General features: G+C 41.3%; 2 protein-coding genes across 4 annotated transcripts in view; one reads left to right on the top strand and one right to left on the bottom strand.

The window, feature by feature from the left end:
• The first annotated feature begins 9,511 nt into the window (after window positions 1–9,511).
• Window positions 9,512–11,156, top strand: sp5l (Sp5 transcription factor-like). The gene is made up of 2 exons (XM_034145120.1): window positions 9,512–9,702; window positions 10,101–11,156. Exons 1-2 carry the CDS (start codon window positions 9,649–9,651, stop codon window positions 11,154–11,156), a joined length of 1,110 nt encoding a protein of 369 aa, XP_034001011.1. The 5' UTR covers window positions 9,512–9,648.
• Window positions 11,157–12,853: 1,697 nt separating this feature from the next.
• arhgef25a (Rho guanine nucleotide exchange factor (GEF) 25a) overlaps window positions 12,854–14,994 on the bottom strand; it is a 42,668-nt gene continuing 40,527 nt past the window's right edge. For 2 of the 3 annotated variants that reach the window (XM_034145234.1, XM_034145236.1), the window contains one exon: window positions 12,854–14,811. In XM_034145234.1, the coding sequence (XP_034001125.1) occupies window positions 14,686–14,811 (126 nt within the window). In that variant the 3' untranslated portion in view covers window positions 12,854–14,685. The remainder of the gene's footprint in view (window positions 14,812–14,994) is intronic. The other variant, XM_034145235.1, reaches the window with a different exon arrangement.

Below are 14,994 nucleotides of genomic sequence, written 5' to 3'. Positions count from 1 at the left end.
GGGGAGCAGAGGGAGGTGGGGGGGGTAGTTTCTGCGCAGGTGTTGCAGCTGCATTCGTACATAATTCCTTTCTGTGCGAGCAGTGCTCAGCGTTAGCCTCTCTGTGCTGCTTCCCCCCAGTGGGACCCCTCCTCCACTGAGTGATATTACAAGCGGCAGCCGTGCGCCTCTGATCTACATGCGCTGGGCTCCCTCCTGGTCCTGGGTGAATAGCGCTTGACTTGTTCAATTTGTTTAGAAGCCGCGTTCGACGCTTTGAAGCCACACATTTTAGCATAAATCATAACCTGTCTCCTTGCTCACAACTGCTTTGAAATGCAACATCTGCTTTTGAATCCCCTGCTTTACAATTAGTTAGGCAACATCAATAGATTGACTCCCTATAATTTTTCGTGATAATGAACTGCTTTGTACACGTGCAAGGGCATTAGTGGGGGGCCCATTTGATTTTTTTCAAGGCCAAGGTCCTGAGACAGATCTGTCCTCATCGCCCTCACCACGCCGCTGCGGTGTGAAGTTCCTCAACTGCTCAGCTTGTCCTGACTACAACCAGACGCACATGTTCAATTGGGTTACCCTCCATGGTAACCTACTTAGGAAGTGTCATGGTTGTGGGGCATGTTACCGGGCCATGTTGTTTACTCTTTCATCACACTCTTCAGGTTCCCTGTTTGTTGGTTTGTTTTGCAAAGCACAGCCTTCTGTTCAGCTGTGGGAAAAGTGCGGAATCAAAGTCCCGGAGAGCAGCCCGACGTTGACACTGATAAGCTTGGCCTGTCACTATCCGTTTGTCTGAATGACATTGATGTTCAGGTTGGATCTCTGGAGGAAGAAGCACACGCAGAACTCAGGTGCATATGCTACTGCTGCTGCGTGCCGAAGGAAGAAAAGTCTAGCAAGTTTGCTTAATGAAGTTTGTACAGTTCAAAAGTGAATGTATTGAATGAAAGGGAGTACGCACAATATTAGCAGTAGTAGTAGTTGCTCAATATACTGAACCAAAGTGGAAACTCACAAAAAAACGAATCCATCAGTCAGAGACCTCTCATCAGCTGCATTAAGAATTCTTTTTGCAGGTTGAAGGGGAAAATAACAATCCCAAAGATTTTATTTTCAAAGGCAGGTATTTGATCAGTAGTCATCAATTAAACTTACTGAGGTGCAAATTACACCGCAAGGATTAGATGAAAGAGCCTCTGTGTCATTTTCTCCCCTCCTCCTCAAAGCTTGGCTTGGTTTGCGGTACACACAAACAGCAGGCTGATCCCTGGCATGGTGGTGACAGGGTGACACTTCCCCTCACATTACGCAGGCTGAGCTGACTGAGGGGCTTAACAGATAGTGGCATCACAGGCGTACATTTACAAATAAATCTACTGCTCTGGCTGTGCGGCACTCCTCTGCTCATGTAGCCCTTGTATCTCTGCTCCTGCTCTGCATTTCAGATTTCAGCTGGATCCTTGCCATAAGTCACTAGTTACCATACCGACATACCGACATACCAGATGGCATTTTGGGGGCTTCCTGGGTAATATTTATGAAATGGGGTCCATGACTTTGAAGGTATGTTCTTAACCCTACGAAAGGCCTTCTGCACAGACATCAATTACACAATAATCTTCTTGTGAGGTTAAAGAAGGTTAAACATGTTCATGAAGCAGAACATTAGTGACTATCCATTCTTTTTGATAACTCCTGTGATTTTTTCCCTGTTTCCTTCTGGAGTCAGTCCCCCCACTGAGTACAGCAGTAGATCAGACGGCATTATCACATGTGACAGGTGCTCACATCTCCCACAACCACGAACAAAGCAATAAGATCAATTGGCAGGGGTCTCTGGATGCTACAATACCCACATTGAATTGGTGGCTGTTGATGATATTGTCAAGTGTTACAGCTAATTATTTACCTCTGTTCATCTTTGTCTAAACGCGTTAGGAAACACTTCATGATTGATAAGCCCATTGTTTCTTTTTTTCCTTTTGTCTCTGCGTTTGCTTTTTTATTTATTCATTTTATGTGGCATTGTACAGACAGGCAATTGTAGGGAATTCATCTTTTTAGGGAATCTACACAGCAAACCCTATGAATAAACAATTATTTTTTCCTGGTAAATTAGTTATCATTAATTTTAAATGTTGTGTTGGGATATGTATTAACATAAACGTATTGTGCTCAGAAAAGGTGCGACAGTGGATACTTTAGGCACCAACAGGAAATTCACAGAGGATGACAGACGACTGACAGACACACTGTCAGTGTCTTTTATTAAACAGCCATCAGAAGCAAACATGTATATGGTATAAGTAAATATGAACATACAACTAAACAGGACAACAAAGTTAGGCAAGATAAATAGCAACGTGTCATATATGTGTATATACACATAAACAACAACTATACAAACATACAGTATCTATATGTAGATTAAATTGTGCATATGATGCTGGAACCAGCAGCAAAATAGCTTAGTTTAGCTTAGCTTCGTTTAGCTTAGCTTAGTTTAGCTTAGCTTAGCTTAGCTCTTCTTGGCTTAATTTAACTTAAGGACTGGAAATTGGTGGTAAACTAGCATGGGTCTGTGGGAAGGTAACAAAGTCCACCTACCATAATGTGTACGGCTCACAAACTTATATAGGAACACAGTCTCACGGCATTTCGTGTTATAGTCACAAAATTAATCTATTGATTCGTGTTCACCAACAACGATTTTAAAAGCAATGTAAATCATAACAAATTAAAAGGAAAAACAGATAAAAGAAAATACAGATTTCAGTATTCTGACACAGAACGATTTTAGAAGCAATGTATTTCTATTGGTAGTATGTTTCGTGCCTGCACCAAATAATAACAAATTAGAAGGAAAAAAAGATGACAAAAAATACAGATTTCAGTATTCTGAGGCTCTGAGCCCCATTTATTTTCCTCGCGGACGGCAAAAAAACTCAGACATTATACAATTTAAAATAAAAGGGATAGGGTTAGGCTTAGGGTAAGATATTGAGTAAGAAAATGTTTTTATGAACCACACAGCTTCCGGTCTTCCAAGACCCGACTGGACAAAAAGACGTGCTGCAGTTACGAAATATACTACCAATAGAAATACATTGCTTTTGAAATCGTTCTGTGTGACACGAAAAAAAGGGGAAAATCGTGTTGGTGAACACGAATCAATAGATTAAATTAATTTCGTGACTATAACACAAAATGCCGTGAGACTGGGTTACATATGGCGCATTTCCACTACACGGCCTCGCTCGGCCTCGCTCGGTATGGCTAGGCCTCGTTAGGACTGGCTCACTTTATGGCGCATTTCCATTACAGTTTAGGAACTGGGGTAGTATCTATAGTAACGCAGTGTAGGCGGAGCCGTGACGTCTTCTTCAATGAGAACCCCAGAAAAACAACACAGCCGTTAGCTGTTAGCACTCAGAGCTCACAGCTCCTCATATATGTTCAGAAACTAGACAAAAGTTAAACAAGTACAAACCACAGACTGCCTGTGTCATGGTGAATACAGTCGCTGCTTTATTTATGTCTGTATAGGCCGTTGTTGTGAGTGTGGACGGTCGGAGCATATACTGCGTTAGCTTAGCCAATCTCCATTTAGAAAACACGCATTTTAAAAGGTTTTTCGCCTGCCGTCTGTCTGCAGACTTGTCAAAGCATTAATTCATGGTTTTTACTAACCGGTATCAGTATGTTGTTACTTCGGCATCATTTTGAAACGTGTATTACAATTAAATCACGGTCAAATATGTCCATCTTGTTGTAGTTGTAGCCCCCTTGCCAGCGATTCTCTCTCTAGTTTAGCATACTCAGCCCGACTCAGCCTCGTTGTCTCTGGCCCTAGACCCACGATTTTATGAGGCCAGAAAAACTGTGAATTAGGACCCGCCGGCCGGTACTAGGCCAAGTGGAAACGCAACCAAAGACGGGCCGCTGACGTCACAGCCCTCTTAAACCGTGCTCCGCGCTGTAGTGGAAACGCGCCAATAGTGATTGTTCTTGAGGGTCTGGTCATAACAATACTCTTCATAATTCTTCATAGTAACTTGCCATAAACTGACGGTTCTTTTCTTTTTGTTTATTTATATTTTTTGTGAAGATGTTTCTATCGTTTTTACAATAGCTTTTTCGCGTTATTTCCATTCTTTATGCTAACTGGCTGCATCTTCACAATGACTCTGTAACAGTGTGCTGTAAACCACACTTGAAGCTTTACCAGTAGCAGTGTCACGTAATATCTCCTGATTGACTACACGTCTTTTCCTGCTACAAGTCTCTCTTTCAGATCAAAAGCCATATTTTATAGGCCGAAACCTTCAAAGCATGTCATATCCTGTAGAGATGATGAAATGATTATGAAGCACTGTGAAAGTGACATTTGGCAGATGGACTGTATTCATCTTTATCACTGCAGAGTTCCTGTACTACTTTCCTTTGATAAAACATGAAACACATCCTCTGCCTAGAATTTCAGACTGTGACAAGTGTTTTAGCACTGACATATAAGTGAAGTGACTGTGAGACTTCAGTCGATTAGACCAAAAGTTCCTGTCAGTTTTGTGTTTTCATTTTGTGAGACAAAGTTGCCAGGCAATTCAACATTTTGTAAAATATGTTGCATGTTTAAACGTATTGACTTAACTTGGGCTGCCTTTGTAATGATTTTAGTACACTTCTTTATAAGTGTAAAGGAAATATCAGCTCATTTTATACAGCATTGCCACAAAGGTGAAAAAGGAAGGAATTTCTTCAATCCATTTCTTTTATATGTACTTCCCAAACCCCCTACATCTTCCCTGGATCTCTCTCTCCCTCTCTCTTTCTCCCCTTTCGTCTTTCGTCTCTGGGAGTATGGGTGCATGTCAAGTGATTGTTGAATTGAAATATTGATGTGGAGTATCAAAGCGTGGCGTAGCACTCCTGTGTTTCCAGAACTAACCACGAAGCGCTTTGATCAGATACTCCTGTGATCTGACTTCTGAAGTTGTTAAGAGTGCTGGAAAACAAAATGCAAACAAACTTCAAGTGCTCTTGGTATTGATAAAAGTTTTCTTTGACAAGTGGGGATGTGTGCTGTTTGCCCAAGACTGGAGATTTTGGGTTTTTTGTACATGCTAATGGACAAGAGATGAGGGAATTATTGTAGTTTGCTACTTCTCACAAGCCTACAGATGTAAACTGTGGTGCAGAGTGGGAATCAAAACTAAATCCTGCTGTGATATCACGGCATGAGAAGCAATGAAAACATATTGCAATTCTGAGATTTGTGATTTCATTTTTGTTATTTTTTTAATTATGCATGTTAGGATTTGTTTGCAGCAGAAAAAAGCTAAACATACATATAGAGTGATAACAGCTTAAGATATCCCTTTGAGATAATGTTTAAATATATTATTTAATTAATTATTAATTGATGTTTAAAGTATTTTCCTGAGATTGAAATACTCTCCAAATATAGAAATACATATATTCATACTAAATAACTGAATGAGGTTCAAGGTTCAAGGTTCAAGGTTCTTTATTGTCAATCTGACATAGCTACAGAGTAATTATGCAGTTGAAAATCTTATGTCACAGGCTTCTCCAACAATGCAACATAATAACATAACATAATAACAATAAGAGCAAGAGCAATACAAAAATAATAATAGTTATAAAAATGAAATAAAGTTATGATGTGGAATAGTGCAGTATGAGTCTATATACAAGTTATTGGAATGATATATATATATTAGGTATTAGATACATACTACTGAGTAGCAGTTGAATGTTTGAAGTTGTTTCAACAGAATGATTTAACTGATGTATTCCTTCAGAATGTATGCATTTTTGCATAACCTGCATTTACCTTTGTGGCAGAAGAAGAAGCTGTTTTTATCAGTTTATCCATCTCCTTCTTCAAAATAAATAAACATTTGTATTTAAGATGAGTTTTAGTAAAAAAGTATGGATTGCCAAACATGAAACAGTCCTCAACAATAGTTCACAGATGGAGGAGGACTTGATCTGCTCAGATGACGAAGCACAACAGAAGAAATAACATGATGTGACTGATGTGAAAGGTTTCCATTGCATCCTGATCGATGTGATTTCTCCAAGGCACTACTGAGGGGGCGCATTCGATTTAGTAAACCTTATCAATGTGCCTGATTGTGAGCATCAATGTCTCTTTAGTATCTCTCTGCCCCCTCCCTTTGAAACACTAACACACACATTTCTAACTCAATAGGAAACAGGAAAGAGACTCCTGAATGAGCTATCAGATTGTTGCATTGTAAAGTCCAGCTGTTGGTGCTGCTGCTCATCCCAATGAAACTGTGAGTGTCATGGTAATTACGGCCCATCTTGTCCTGTCTTGGATTTGAATGGTTAAAGAGTGAAGCACTTCAGTTAGAAGCAGGCTTTTACATGCTGTCTGTCTCATCCATTAGGCTGCATTTGTCACATGAGGGCAATTGAGTCAGCACGGTGCTGTAAAATTGGCTTTTTGACATCGCCACCAGTACAAAAGCCGCTTTCCTCTGTGGCTGCCCTTTTCGAGTGCAGATGGTCAAGACAGCTGGGACAATTTAGTGATCTGAGGCTTTTAAACTGCCCCCCAGGCATGATAAAAACAGCTTGAGCAGCCACTCGCATATTCTACGTTCTGAGTTTAAGAGTAAGATTATGTTTGCAACAAAAACAGCACCATTTGTTTTTTGTTGTGGGCAAAAGGACTTAAAACTCAGGTGATTTCAGATCATTAAACTCCCTGAAAAAACACTGTTGAGCTTTCATATGTGCTCTTTTTTTTCTTGAGCTAATTTTCTGTTTAGTAATAGGTGCATAAAAGTGTCTGCATCACCTTGTTGGGATGTAGCCTGTGTTGGTTTTTGAAGTTGAATTTTCTGGTAGCCACCCAGTCAGAGCAGCCTGCAGTGTATGACGGAGGGAGCGGGCCTGATTAGCGGCAATCTCACCAGCTGTTTAATGAACACAGGGACCTCTTTCTCTGGAAATGAGTTTTCCCTTGAAAACTGTGCAAGCCGTATCCAGGTCTATTTAAATGAGGTAACATGGGGAAGGTAAGCACCACCACATGAGCATTGTTTTCACAGTTCAAAGTGAGGAGAGAGTACTTTGCACTTCAAAGCCACTCATCTGGGAGGCAGTACAGTGGGGGTGGGGTGGCGTGGGGGAGAGGGGACAGGAAATAAGAATCAGGGTAATTAACAACTTCTGCTCCGTAATAAACCAGAGACACAGCAAACCTCTGCTTCCAAGATACACTCCTATTTTCATGTCCTCCGCTCTTTCTTTACTACGGGTTTCTTTCATCCTAAATGTTCACTTTCATTTGGAATTAGACTATTTTCCGCAATGCTGTTGGAGTTACATCACATGTATTAATATTTGCATAAGGAATTTGTTTCAAACTAAATCATGTTATTGATTTATTATTTTAAATGCATGTGTTTATTTTAAATGCATGTGTTTGTCTTTTCTGAAATTCTTTTTTTATTCCTACATTTCAAGCCAGAGCTATTGGGAAACACTTTGAAATTATAATTAATTAAGATACATCTTTCCTATTGCTTTTTCTAAATCTAATATAATTGCATATGCTTTAACACTCTGTAAATATTTTTTAGAGTCTTCATTTTCATTTCTTCTTTCCATAACAGTTTTTTTTAGATTTGCTCAATTTTGTTACTATATGAAAAAAAAAAAGTGTGTGATTTTATTACGCTGCAGCTGAAGTCTGCACGTCAATAAGAGCATGGACAAATATTTTGTTTTAAAATGAGCTGTCTCTCTGTCAAGGACATCATTTAAAATGCATCCTGTCGTATCTGCTTTCACACTAATAACTTTAAAAAGTCCTGAACCAAATACAGTTTACTGACCATCTTCAATACCTTTAATTATTTGTAACTGTCAAGTAAAAATGACTAACACATTGAATACAAACACCTTTACGTTTGTGCCCAAACTGAGTTATAAAGTTTACATTTTAAGTGAATGTATTTCTAATTCTAACTGGCTCCTCCTTAAGGCATGTTTATTTAAGGATCACAGTCTGTGAAACAGGGAGCAGTGGGTAAGTGAGGAACCAGGAATTTACATGAGAAGCAGGTTCCCAGCCTGGATTTAAACTCTTAACATTGTAATGGTGAACAGACTTACAGAATGAGATTAAGCCTCAATCTGCATTTAATGGAGAAGATCTGAAGCGGCCTCTACTTGAACTCTGAAATGTGAGAATGTCACACAGGGCAGCCTATTTGACATGTCACCCACTGGTGAGAACTCAGAGGCTTTGATTGAGTTTTATCAGTTAGCTTTGTGAGGGAAAATACTGTCACTGTGTTCATGGTGTGTGAGCCTTGCGCCTGCTAGGCCGGGAACTGCCTGCCGACAAACAAAAAGTGTTTTATGTGACATCTGGAGAAAATACCAAACAATGGAGTAAACTGCTGTCAATGTAAATATTAATTGTTGTCCAAAACAGTTCCTAATCATCTATTAATTTACTGTTAACATCACCTAAGCAAAATGATGCATTAACTCAAACTCACATTGTAAAATGTCCAATTTTACCATATCTAAAGTGCAAGTGTGAATCTATGGTTACAGGAAATTAAGTAAAAAAATGAACACTTGTTTTGCCCTTTTTCTATCCTTTGTTGCATGACGTTATGCAAGATGTGAGGATACAAAGGAAAAGTACTTTTTTCTCCTGTAAGTATGAATGTATTGTTCCCATACCTCTGTTTGTTTGCCTAGATATAATGTTGACTGTAGATTGCCAACGTTTTCATTCAAAACTGCATCACTGGTTGTTGCCAAAAATATAAAATCCATGTATCTACTATCTTTACTTGAATTCCCACAGTGGATTTGAAGCCGCATGTAAATACTCCCATGGTGGGAAATATTTGACTACGTTGGCTATTTTAATCTTAGAGTTTATCACAGTCTCAGCATATTGTGGTTCTAAATGTAGAAAATGAAAGTTGCTGAAACACTAAACAATTTGAAATGTTTTTTCAAAATCATGCATGCACCTTTTTTTAATTTAAAGAAGTGGAAAATACCATGGGATGTCCGGAGAAGTTCAAACTCTCAATTTAGATATCACAGGAAACCTCTTATCATGCTTTCTTTTTTTCAGAACAATTGGAGGAGGAGTCAACACTTGAGGTCAGCATTTGGTTGAAATTGAGTGAAATTATGAGTAGCCCACCCCTTCACCTAACAATCCCCCCCTCCTTCCACCCTCACATCTCCCCTCTATTGACTCGCTCTCCTGCATCATACTGGAGACCCCGTTGAGAGGATCTTTTCACTCTATAAAGAGAAGATGCAGCTCAGGCGCTTTTGAGATGATCGCAAGGATTTACTGCGCGCCTCTCTGCCTCTAACTTCAGACCTCTCTGCTCCAACAGCAGATTGTCTGGACTGCTCGCACACTGACAACAATTACCTGGCGGACTGAGGGACATTTCAGTGACGCGGGATATTTCAGTCTACTTTCCCAAGGAGTCATCCGAGAGCATCTTTTCTTCTCTTCTGCACCCCGAGCTGTAGTTGAGACTTTGTGCTTCGTGCCTCTCGGCGCAGTTTGTGTTGCAGGTGCGTGGAGGAGCGCGAGGACAGATGGCTGCGCTCGCGATACAAAGGACTGACAACTTTTTGCACACCTTCTTACAGGTTTGTTGTTTAATCATATCTTTGACGCCTTCTATTATTTGATTTAGTGGTGGTGATAGTCACCACTCGGCAACTTGTGTGTATTGAAATAATATGCTTCACAAGATTGAATTGTGTGAAGATGTAAGCTTATCATAGTGGTTGAATTGTTTTAAAAAAAATCGTAGTTCCAGAAAAGACAGAAAACCCCAATTAGGGCAACACAACAAATTAAGCAGCAGGGTTATTTAAAAGTTTAAAATGTATCTTTCTTTCAAACTTTTTTGCTCAGATATAGTGCCAATATCCTATGATAGTGTAATAAAATTAGGTCATATTATTTTTAAATTAATGAAAATGTAATACTTGGACTTGTCTTCAGTGTGGTTTATGATGTATTTTTGTGTATCACCAAACAGGACCGGACGCCCAGCTCCTCCCCAGAGGGAGCCCCCAACGCCCTGTCCTTCCTGGCCACCACCTGTAGCCAGGCCTGGCAGGTGGGGGGTGCGATGGGCTCAGAAGGTTCCCAGTTCCCCTACGAGAGCACCGTCAGCTCCACAGCGGGGATGTTCCAGCTCTGGAGCAACGAAATGGCGCCCAGCTCAGCCCTCAGCACACACCAGATGACCTTCACGGTGCCCAAGGTGCAGTTTCCCGGACACATGCAGCCTAGTCTGGGTCACCATCATCATCACCCCCATCATCACCACCACCATGAGCTGCCTCTCACCCCTCCGGCTGAACCACCTTCTTCTTACTCTTTTGAACTCTCCCCCGTCAAAGTGCTGTCCTCACAGTCGCAGACTACCGGCTCCTATTACCCTCAGCACAACAGTGTGGCACAAAACTTCCCCAGCTTCCTCCAGACCCCCTCGGCCCGGCATCACCTGCCCGGAGGCCATATGGACGAAGGGCAGCAATGGTGGAGCCTACCTCAAACCAATGCCACCGCCTCCAACCATCACTTCTCTCTCGGCAGACAGCTGGTTTTGGGCCACCAGCCACAGATAGCTGCTCTTCTCCAAGGCACCTCCAAGGGCCTCCTGAGCTCCACACGCCGCTGCCGCCGCTGCAAGTGCCCCAACTGCCAGGCAAATGGAGGGGGGTTAGAGTTTGGAAAGAAGAGACTGCACATCTGCCACATCCCAGAGTGTGGCAAAGTGTACAAGAAGACCTCTCACCTCAAGGCACATCTGCGCTGGCACGCCGGGGAGAGGCCCTTCATCTGTAACTGGCTCTTCTGCGGGAAAAGCTTCACCCGTTCAGACGAGCTACAGCGGCACCTCCGCACACACACCGGGGAGAAGCGCTTTGGGTGCCAGCAGTGCGGCAAGAGGTTCATGAGGAGTGACCACCTCTCCAAACATGTGAAGACCCACCAGACCAGGAAGAGCCGGTCTGCGCAGCCTTCACAGAGCACGGACCCGCTGCTCACCAATATCAAGAGAGAGTCATCCATCATTCCACAATAATAATCAACTATGAACAGACTGTGTTACACTTACTGCCATAGGTTTGCACTAGAGGGTGAGCATCAACCTCCCCGCACATCTTCTGTTGTCGAAGCCCTACGTTTGACTTCAAGTAGTACCATGAAAATATATTTAGAGACCATCTTTAAAAAGGTTGTCATGTTCTTTTTGAGGCAAGGCAGCTTTAAAGATTAATTGAAGTTCTTTTTCAGTGATATTTCAAGAGTTGTGCTGAATTTTGTCTACTTCAAAATGCCACAAAAAACAATTCTTCCTGAACCAAGAAAGGTATTATGCCTTAAATAAATAATACTTGTTTAAATTTGAACTGATGGAAAAATGGAAAAATCTTAAACATTAATGTTGTAAATATTTTGTGAAGGATGTGCCAGACATAAGCGAGTTCCACAAGGTTTACCTTAATATGTCCATATTATCATGTTCAAAATAAATGTATGCCTTACAGCAGAAGGTTGCTGAATAAAAAACTATAATTTCTGCTCTTGAGAACAGGTTTAAAATGGAAAGAGCTTCTGTTGCTGTTAATTCGATTTTTTTTCTCCAAAACAAACCCTAATTTGTCAGCTTCAAGGTAGGATCTTTTTTGAAATGTAAGTCTTTGATCTACAGATTTCTGTGAAGTACCACGGCTTCAGATTAGCAAACATTTTAAATGTTTCAATTCTTTGTAAATTATGTATAAATATCATGAACAATTTTATTATGGTTATGGCCGCATGTACATTTTAATAAATATTGTCTTTGCTGAAACGTACACTGTTTCCAATTATGTTATTGTCTTACCTTTAAATACAGTATCTGTGACTGACAGTGAACGTTTTTTACCCTCTTACCCTCCATTCAGTAAACGTGTGAATTTCCGATGCCCCGGAGCTCCTAAAGATCTAACATTTTATTTAAATGATAATCTGATGGCATTCAGAATACAAATGCTGCCTTTGTTCTGTTGGTGTGAAGGAAGAAGCTCCTAAAGAAGCCCTAACATGGTGGGCTGTTCAAAGATTTTCACACCTCAAAGTAAATACTCGATCCATTGATGGGGTTTGTCTCGCCTGCTGCAATCAAGTTCACAGTCATGTGGCTTTTAATGAGTGTTTTCTTTCTCTCAATGGAGAAGATTGAGTCAACAGATGCAACAGAGGGCACTGGAGAGGAATTCCCTGTGAATGGGACCCCTGTTGCTGAGACCCCCTCAGTGGTGACAGGAACTCCCTTTGATTTTGCACCCTTGTGAAAGTTAATACCCCTTCCCCCCCTCCTCCATATATCACAGCCGTGTTACGATCGGCCTTGCTTTACTGCCCAGAAAGGGGCTTTATTCAGAGGCCAGCCAACCAGATGTCTGCTCATCCAGGGGTTTCTTCTCTTTGTTTTTAATCCTGTTTGAACTTTCTGCAAGGGGGATGCTACAGCAAGCAAAATGCATTGCCTTTGTCTTCGTCAGAGGTTCCCAAAGGTAGAGTCAGAGGACCATGGCCTATGGCTAATACATACTTTAGTTGCACTTTTAGTTAAATGAATACGAAATGAAAACATTGAGTATGTGTCAGATAATAGTATTACCTTAGAATATAAAAATCCACAGCCACACAAAGATACGTCTCTGTGGGCAATAAAAGCAGTTATTTTAGATTTGAGAAATTTAGAGAGACACATAAACACCACACCCATTTTCATAAAGACTTTTTATTTGATATGATACAACAGTCAGTCAAACATGATGGCATTCGCAAACCCTCTCCTGGTGTTGGTGTCTTTCTGGTTCTCCGTAATGGCTTTGCTTTGTAATAAAGAAAAACTGCCTGATCAGTCATTCCCATGAAACAGACAGTTTACATTAACTTCAGATGTATTTAGTGAGATGGTTCCACTCATATCTCACCTTTCAGTTCATTTGATGTAGTTTATTACTGGGTTCTGGACAGATCATTGAGCAGCTTTTGCTTGATTGTGAGCACTGAAACATGAGGCCTCTTGATCTTTGGTGCAGCTGTATGATCTAACTTAACTGGAAGTGAAAGCCTTGTGGGGACCTCTACTGGCCACAGAGAAGAACGTTTATATAGTGACTAAATAGCCTCATTTATTTACTTGCTTCCCTCTGTGTGATTTAGGCGTTACGATCCAGATAGTAACACATATGTCTATGATTGATTTGTAAGAGTACAGGCAAACTGAACTATAAGTAAGAGCATGAAATACTTGAGTGGCGAGCTACTGTTTTTTGGCACTGTTGTCTGAGGAAGAGCATGCAGATCCATCAGCATCACTCTGTTTATCCAGCATCTTATCCTTCCTTTTAACCAGCTGAAACGGTAACACTTCTTGGCATACCAGGGTCTTTCTTCATCTTACAAGTGGAAATGTATGATTTCCTTTATGGTATGCACTGTACAGTATTTAGTCCATGAGGGCAAAAGCTAAACAGAGATTATAGAAATGGTGCACAGCCTTGACATGACAACAGTGGACTAATAAAACAATTCATATAAGTTTAAACCAATGCACTTTTAAGGGTGTTTTCCCCCAAAACCACAGGTTCTCTACTTCTGCCTAGAACGAAAGATCTGTGTAAAGCAGCATTGTGTCAGTCAATCACAACAGAGATGTTTCATGCAACACTTTGGGTCAGCACAGCAGTCCCTTTGAATGCACCTACTGTATCTCGCAACTCCTCAGGAGTAGCCCAAAGAGAGAAAAAGTATTCTGAAGTGACGTCATTCCCACAGAGAACCTCTAGGGGGCTCACTCACGCCTTTTTTGTCCAGATCAAACGAGGGCCGGTCAAACAGAATAAGAGAGCACCCAGGAGCTCTCAGCTATGTAGCAAGACAGAAACTTCTTCACTTTCAGATGAAATTCCACTGGCGTGTTCAAATCAAGTGTTCTGCTTTTCCTATTCTTGTCAACACAAACAGCAGTTGTCAGCAGGGGAATGACAAAATGTAGTAATGTGGCTGTACTTGTCTTCACAATGGGGCATCAGAAAAAAACATGTTTATGAAGGATATTTACCAAAGATACAATAGGAGCTACTGCCACTCCTTGCACACTTTCATGCTTACAAACACATCCACACATTGTTGCATAAACAAACATTCAGGCACACATGTAACTCCAGTGACCGCCCCAAATAGGAATGGATATTTCTTCATCAAACAAATTCCCCTTGCCCTTTGAAAGAGAGAAGATATTCAATCTCTCAAAAAGGTAGAAAGCACAAATTGTCATACCAGTCCAGTACCACTGGGTAGTGGGTACTGTCCATGGACACTCAAAAGTGGCCAAGGCTGCCCATTGAATGGCTCCCTAAAAAAGTAATTTCATAGTTTCAGCCCATAATTCCTTCATATGTTCCCTCAGGTTCCTTCAGTATCCTCCATAAGTTATGACTGAACCAGGTAAGGGTCCAGCCTGGCATTAACAGACAGTGGAGAAGTATTCGTGTCTCCTCAGTTGTGGCGTTAGCTGCTGTCCTCCTGCCCCAGGAGACAGAGAGCCTCAGAGTTCATAGGTCGTCCTCGGCAAGCTGAGCCAGGTTGCTGGGGCGACGTCCGGCTGAGGGGCCCGACAGTGGAGCCTGGCTCCCAGCATCAGCAGGCGGCCCCCTCCGGCAGCCCTCTCCTGCTCTCTGCTGGGGATAGAGGGAACATTCATCACAACGTACTTCCATGTACTGCACATGTTCACTCATAATACTGTAGGTTCACTTTTATACCAAACACGAAACTTAGTTTAACGCAATTTTCCAATTAAAGCTGCAGTCTGAAAATGCATTGGCCCAGGTCCGTCCTTTCATCCCAGCACAAGTATGGGA

Source organism: Trematomus bernacchii, unplaced genomic scaffold (genome assembly GCF_902827165.1).
Source record: "Trematomus bernacchii unplaced genomic scaffold, fTreBer1.1, whole genome shotgun sequence".
In the NCBI taxonomy this organism is placed as follows: domain Eukaryota; kingdom Metazoa; phylum Chordata; class Actinopteri; order Perciformes; family Nototheniidae; genus Trematomus; species Trematomus bernacchii.
This window is presented reverse-complemented; position numbering and strand designations above follow the sequence as displayed.